Source organism: Rhopilema esculentum, chromosome 11 (genome assembly GCF_057945365.1).
Source record: "Rhopilema esculentum isolate cy_ngs chromosome 11, ASM5794536v1, whole genome shotgun sequence".
In the NCBI taxonomy this organism is placed as follows: domain Eukaryota; kingdom Metazoa; phylum Cnidaria; class Scyphozoa; order Rhizostomeae; family Rhizostomatidae; genus Rhopilema; species Rhopilema esculentum.
In genome coordinates, this window is record NC_142825.1 from 2,060,001 (window position 1) to 2,067,500 (window position 7,500).

Sequence of the window (7,500 nt, forward strand, 5' to 3'; positions counted from 1 at the left end):
TCGGCGTTCACACGTGCAAGAAAGCAGTTGTTGGAACTGGTGGAAGAAATGGATCTACCAAACAGACATCAGGTTCGAGATGGGCAAACGAAATTGGACAGCACACAAGAAAGGGCACTGAAGATCATGATCGCACTGTCAGAGCACTATCAATGGCAGAAGAACGGAACAGCAAGACAAAAAGTTACTCAGGAAATGGAGCAATTGGTGCAAGAATTCGAAGAGACCCACAACAGAGTACAGGAGTATCTGGATGAACGAAGAGATTCAGAATCAAGTAAGACAGCGGGATCTTACAACCCACGAGAGGATCGAAAGGTAAGCCTTGGAGCACCTAGATTTAATCAAGAGACTTATTTGCCATTTCAGGAAGCGAAATTTGATTCTTCTCAATTTCACAACAATTCTGAGCGACAAGAGCTTCAGCACAAGTCAACCAATGTCGGTGTTGGCGCGAAAAGAAGTCAGTTTCCAATGACCCCGGAGGAACATTCACAGCAACTGCAACAGTCAGTCAGATTTGGTGGTGATCACAGACGATCTGAGCGATATTCACACGAAGAGTCACTTGGTCAGGACATGTGGCGACAGCTGCAGCGTGTTGCGATTCCCGTTTTCTCTGGTGACAAGCGAAAGTATGAGAACTGGAAAGCTGCATTTCTGGCTTGCATTGACAGAGCTCCTGCGACTCCTGAATACAAGCTGCTGCAGTTGAGGCAATATCTATCTGGCGTTGCACTGGAAGCGATCGAGAATCTTGGCTTTTCTGGAGCTGCATATGAAGCTGCAAAGGACAGGTTAGAGCGAAAATTTGGTGGCAAGAGGAGGGAAATCGCAATTCACTTGGAGGACATGGATAATTTCAAACCAGTGAGAGATGGATGTTCAAAAGACATAGAGAAGTTTGCAGATCTACTTGATGTTCTGGTGGTGAATCTACTGGAGAGTGGACGTCACGATGAATTGGGAAATGGATCTCTCTACATCAAGCTACTGAAGAAACTTCCAGAAACACTGCTGACGCAGTACAATCGATGGATCTTTGAGAATCGAAGAAGAGAATGCGTTGAAACACTGAAGATGTGGGTGATTCAAGAGTCTGAATTCTACACAGTTGCAAGAGAGACAGTGCATGGTGTATCAAGCGAAAGAAGAAACAGTAGATCAAGAAACTTAGCAGGAGAGAAGAAAACCACATTCTTTGGTGCTACTGAAGAATTAACACAAGTGAATCGTTTTCAAGTTGGTAGATCAGGTGTCACTGGTGGGAAATACGGTAAGCAGCGACTGTGCAAAGTGTGCAATGGTAGACATGGTGTATGGGCATGTGATGCTTTTCGAAACATGGACATTCGACAGCGATGGAATGTGGCAAAGCATTTCAAATTGTGTTTTCGGTGCCTTGGTGATGACCACAGTGGTAGTAAATGTACTCGAAGTAGAGTGTGTGGTATTCGTGGATGTCAGGAAACACACAACAAGTTGCTGCATAGCATGGGTAACAGGATCACTGGAAAGCAAAACAGCAATGAAACAAGGACACCAGAAGCCTTCAATCAGCAATCAGTCAGCAGTAGCAGTCAGCAACAGTTGTCATCGTCAGTCACGGAGGGGGAGCGTTTGCAGAGGAATTTTGCAACACAAACAACGATGGTGTGCTCAAAATCAGATGTCAAAGGAGCAACAGCATTGAGAACCATTCCGGTTGTTTTGAAAAATGGCTGTCGAAGATTGAAATTGAACGCACTTCTTGATGATGCCAGCACTCAAACGTATGTGAATGAAGATGTTGCAGCAGAACTGGGTCTCAATGGTACCTTTGAAACAATAAAGGTCAATGTTTTGAATGGAGATTGCAAGTCTTTTCAAACCATGCCTGTCGAGTTTGGACTTGAAAGTGTAAGTGGTGATGTTGACATCAGAGTAAAAGCACTTACTGCAAAGAGAGTAACTGGAAACATGAAGGTCATCCAATGGTCACATCTAGCAGACAAATGGCCTCATTTGAAGCACATTGATTTTCCAGACACCGGTTTGAGACCTATCGTGGATTTGCTGATTGGTATTGACTACCTTGACATGCACTATTCTTACGAAGAAGTCAGGGGACAAGAAGGAGAGCCCATTGCCAGACGAACGCCATTGGGGTGGACATGCGTAGGATGTCCAGAAGGCAAGAAGATCCCTGATACCCATTTCAGCAAGACGACTTTGTTTACTACAAGCAGATCTGATGTCGATGAAATCAACTCAACAATGAAGAAGTTTTGGGATATCGACTCAGCTGGAACGTTCACCCAGACAACAGTGGTGAGTCCTGATGAGAAGGCTGCATTGGAAAAAGCTGAGAATTCTTTCAGGTTCATTGATGGTCGATATGAAGTTGGAGTACCATGGAAAGAAGATAGTTATAGAATGGTGAACAATCACAAAATGGCAATGAAAAGACTTCAGAACACCGAGAAACGTTTGCTCAAGAACCCAGATGTGATGAAGGCATACGATGAAGTCATTGATCAATATTTGGACAAAGGATACATACGAAAGGTTCCAGTCTCTGAGAAGCAACCTGACAGCAAGTGGTATCTTCCTCATTTTGCTATATTGAAACCCAACAAAGCGACCACCAAGATCAGAATCGTCTTTGATGCTTCAGCAAAGTATGAAGGGACATCCTTGAATGACATGATACATTCAGGCCCGAAGCTGCAACGAGAATTGTTTGATGTTTTGCTACGCTTTAGATGTCATCCCGTCGCTGTTGTCTGTGACATTGCTGAGATGTATTTGAGGATTCAGATTCCAGAAGCTGACCGTGTGTATCATCGATTTCTTTGGAGAAGATGTGACCAGGACAGAGATCCAGAGGAGTATGAATTCAGCCGAGTGGTGTTTGGTATAACAAGTTCACCGTTTCAAGCACAGTTTGTGATTCAAAAGCATGCTCAGTTGTACAGATCAGAATATCCGATGGCTTCAGAAACTGCACTCAAGTCAACCTACATGGATGACAGCATTGATTCAGTACAAGATGACGAAAAGGGAATCCAACTGTATCATCAGCTTGCAGCTCTATGGAACAAGGCAGGCATGCATGCAAGAAAGTGGCTCTCTAATTCTCCAGAAGTTCTCTCTGTAATCCCAGTAGAAGACAGAGCATCTGAAATTGATTTGGACAATGGAGAGCTTCCAACTGTAAAGACCCTTGGAATACTTTGGCGAGCAAAGGAGGATATTTTCAGTTTTCACTCAAGCCCACCTGAAGAAAATCAAATCATCACAAAGAGATCGTTTCTGAGAACCATTGCATCATTGTTTGACCCTCTTGGTTTCTTGGCACCATTCATCGTTAGAGCAAAAGTGGTAATGCAGGAAATCTGGCGACAAGGCTTCGATTGGGATGATGAGCTCGATGGCGAAGTCAAGTCAAAGATTCAGAGTTGGTACAGTGAACTTCACGAGTTGTCAAATCTTTCAGTGCCAAGATGTCTTCACACTGGCAAGCATAAAGATGTTCAATCAATGCAATTACACGTTTTCAGTGATGCATCAGAAGAAGCTTATGGAGCTGTTATTTATGCAAGGTATGTCTACGTTGATCATGCAGCTACTACTAATATTGTCGCAGCAAAGTCACGTGTTGCACCACTGGCAGCTATGAGCATTCCAAGGATGGAACTAATGGGAGCAGTCACAGGACTTCGATTGGCGGTATCGGTAGCGAATGCAATGCAAGTGTCAGTGAAGCAAGTCAAATTCTGGTGTGACAGCATGAACACACTTTGGTGGATCAGAGGACATAGCAGATGTTTCAAGCCATTTGTTGCAAATCGTGTTGGTGAGATTCAAAACATGACAAACCCTGAGCAATGGAGATATGTTCCCACGAAGGATAATCCTGCTGATCACTTGACAAGAGAGATGGTAGCATCTGCGTTGGCAAACAGTGAGCAATGGTGGAAAGGACCAGAATTCTTGGAAATGGCTGAGGATGAATGGCCTAATAATCAATTTGAGATGTCAATGGAAGCAGTATCGGAGCAGAAGAAGTCTGGTCGTTCAAAGATGAAGTCCGTAACAGAAAATCATGAAGAGAAACAATCATTGTTTGCTGATGCAGTTAGCAAAAAGAAATCTACGACTGGTGAACAAGTGGAACCAAGTAAACTGATGAAAGCGGGTAAGGAGAATTCTTGGTATTTGGATCCTTCTCATTTTTCAAGCTGGCTTCGACTTACAAGACTTGTAGCATGGGTTTGCCGTTTCTTGGACAACTGTCGAACAGCAAAAAAAGAAAGAATTAATGGAGAATTGACATATGAAGAGATCAAAGATGCAGAAATTCATATCATTCGAGACGTGCAGCAAAATGCATTTGCAACCGAATACCAGCAACTGTTGAAAGGAAAGCAAATGAAGAGTGACAGCAAATTGATTGTGTTACAGCCACGAATCGATGAAGATGGACTTCTACGGTGTAATGGAAGATTGAGGTATGCTGACTTCCTGCCATACGATGCAAAATATCCTATTATTCTACCAAGGAAGAACTGGGTTACAAAGCTGATCGTGAAATTCTATCATGAAAAGGATCATCATGCAGGTGGCACAAATCAGACATTGGCTGCTATTTCGAGTCGTTTTTGGATAATTTCAGCAAGAGAAGAGATAAGAGAATGGGAAAACGAATGCAACTGGTGCAAAAGACGAAAGGCGAGGGCATGCAGTCAGATCATGGCACCCCTACCAAGCATTAGATTGGCAATGTCATTGCGAGCCTTTGAAAGAGTAGCTGTAGATTATGGAGGACCATTCATCACCATGCAAGGGAGAGGTAAGCGAAGAGAAAAACGATATCTTTGTCTTTTCACATGCCTAGCTACCAGAGCAGTACACTTGGAAATGGCATTTGCCCTGGATACTGATTCATTCTTGAATGCCTTTTATCGAATGGTGAGTCGTCGTGGGAAGCCTGAAGAAGTTTTTTCTGACAATGGTGGCAATTTCGTAGCAGCTGACAAGGAGCTACAGGAGCTCGTTAAAAGATTGGACCAGAATCGAATCATCCAGAGTGCTGCAAATCGTGGTATCAAATGGCATTTCAATCCTCCTTTGTCACCACATTTTGGAGGAGCTCATGAAATTATGATCAAGGCAGCAAAACGTGCGTTGAAAGGAATCCTGACAGATGCAAATGTGTCCGATGAAGAGTTGATGACTGCCATCACAGGAGCAGAATCGTTGCTGAATTCAAGACCGCTGACATACCAGACAGCAAATGTGGATGATGATGTACCTTTGACCCCGAATCACTTTCTCCATGGCCAAATGGGAGGCAGATTTGCACCAGAAACGGTAGACCAGACAACGTTCAGTCCAAGGAAACGATGGCGACGTGTTCAAGAACTGGTGAAGCACTTCTGGCAACGTTGGTTGAAAGAATGGCTACCAGGACTAAATCCAACGACAAAATGGCACAAAGAGAAGAAAAATTTGAAGGTAGGGGATATTGTTATTGTTATATCGCCTGATAGCCCCAGAGCTCATTGGCCCCTTGCAAAAGTCACCCAAGTATTTCCTGGAAAAGATGGAAAAGTGAGAGTGGCACAAGTACAACTGGGAAAAAAGCTATTGCAGAGACCAGTGACAAAATTATGCCTTTTGGAGCATTGTTGAATGGTTGCTGGTGGCATTTGTTAATGGATGTATTTTTCTTGATGTGACGTTGCAGATATCACAAGATGAAGGATTTTCAGTTGACATGCATAGCTGTCAAGGAGGGGGAGAATGTTCAGAAGACAGACATGTGATACTTTCATTCTTGTAATTGTTGATTGGAACAATAACTTTTACGCGTCTGGACACAATAGTTGTTTGAGCAAGTTGTTTTGCGTTAAATTGGACAATGGTTGGTTAGTAGAGAGTGTTAATGTGTTTTTAGAGGACAGTATTTGTTAATCCCTTGCGTAATGGACAATCAAACTAGTGACAATATTTTAAAGTTGTTTACGTCGTTAATAGTATAAATTAGGTTCGTATTCGTAGTTAGTTAGTTAGTTTTTAGCCTTCGGGCTTAAGGATCAAAAGTCGCGGACGGTCTTTCAAACAATCATGACTATCTATCTATCACGACTATCTATCTATCATGACTATCTATCTATCATGACTATCCATCTATCATGACTATCTATCTATCATGACTATCTATCTATCATGACTATCCATCTATCACGACCATCTATCTATCACGACTATCTATCTATCACGACTATCCATCTATCATGACTATCTATCTATCATGACTATCTATCTATCATGACTATCTATCTATCACGACTATCTATCTATCATGACTATCTATCTATCATGACTATCTATCTATCATGACTATCTATCTATCACGACTATCTATCTATCATGACTATCTATCTATCACGACTATCTATCTATCATGACTATCTATCTATCATGACTATCCATCTATCATGACTATCTATCTATCATGACTATCTATCTATCACGACTATCTATCTGAAAGGCGAATCATCGGACATAACAATCAAATAGAAGCATCAAGTAGAAGAGAAGAGAAATAAGTTAGTTAGCTATTAATCTAGATAGCAAGCGAATCACCGGACATGAGATGCAAAAGCACCCAGGAGTTCTATCAAACAAGACCTTGATGAAACAAGCGACTCACACAAACAACAATCGAGTAGAAGGGAATACAAACAAGTGAGTTATTCATCTATCCATCTGATTATCAAGCGAATGATCAGACATGACATCCGAGGACACATCCGAAGACTTCTATCAATCAAGACCTTTATGAAACAAACAACCGAATCGCACAGGCAACAAACAAGTGAAAATGAAAACAAACACGTGAGTCTGTCATCTATCTAACAAGCGAACCATCGGACATACGATACAATGACACCAACAACTTCAATCAGTCAACACATTTATGAACAAACGAATCACAAAGGCAATGTTTGAGAATAGAGACGGACGTGCTGCCGATCAAAGGAGCGGGCAACCCTCGTCTATTGAGACGGAGACAGAAAGAGCTTCGCTCAAAGGATCCAGCAAACCAGGTTTCAAGGAACAGAGACGGCAAGAAGGACTTTGAGAATAGAGACGGACGAGCGGCCGATCAAAGGAGCGGGCAACCCTCGTCTATTGAGACGGAGACAGAAGGAGCTTCGCTCAAAGGATCCAGCAAACCAGGTTTCAAGGAACAGAGACGGCAAGAAGGACTTTGAGAATAGAGACGGACGAGCGGCCGATCAAAGGAGCGGGCAACCCTCGTCTATTGAGACGGAGACAGAAAGAGCTTCGCTCAAAGGATCCAGCAAACCAGGTTTCAAGGAACAGAGACGGCAAGAAGGACTTTGTTGATATAGACGGACGTGCTGTCGATCAAAGGAGCGGGCAACCCTCGTCTATTGAGACGGAGACAGAAAGAGCTTCGCTCAAAGGATCCAGCAAACCAGGTTT

The 7,500-nt window shown here is 42.8% G+C and overlaps 1 protein-coding gene across 1 annotated transcript in view; it reads left to right on the forward strand.

Moving 5' to 3' along the window:
• LOC148958912 (uncharacterized) overlaps positions 1–5,852 on the forward strand; it is a 6,354-nt gene extending 502 nt beyond the window's left edge. The window contains exons 1-2 of the mRNA XM_089111641.1: positions 1–318; positions 370–5,852. The exon at positions 1–318 is cut by the window's left edge and continues 502 nt beyond it. Of these exons, the coding sequence (XP_088967767.1) occupies positions 1–318; positions 370–5,676 (5,625 nt within the window). The 3' untranslated portion in view covers positions 5,677–5,852. The remainder of the gene's footprint in view (positions 319–369) is intronic.
• Positions 5,853–7,500: the final 1,648 nt, after the last annotated feature.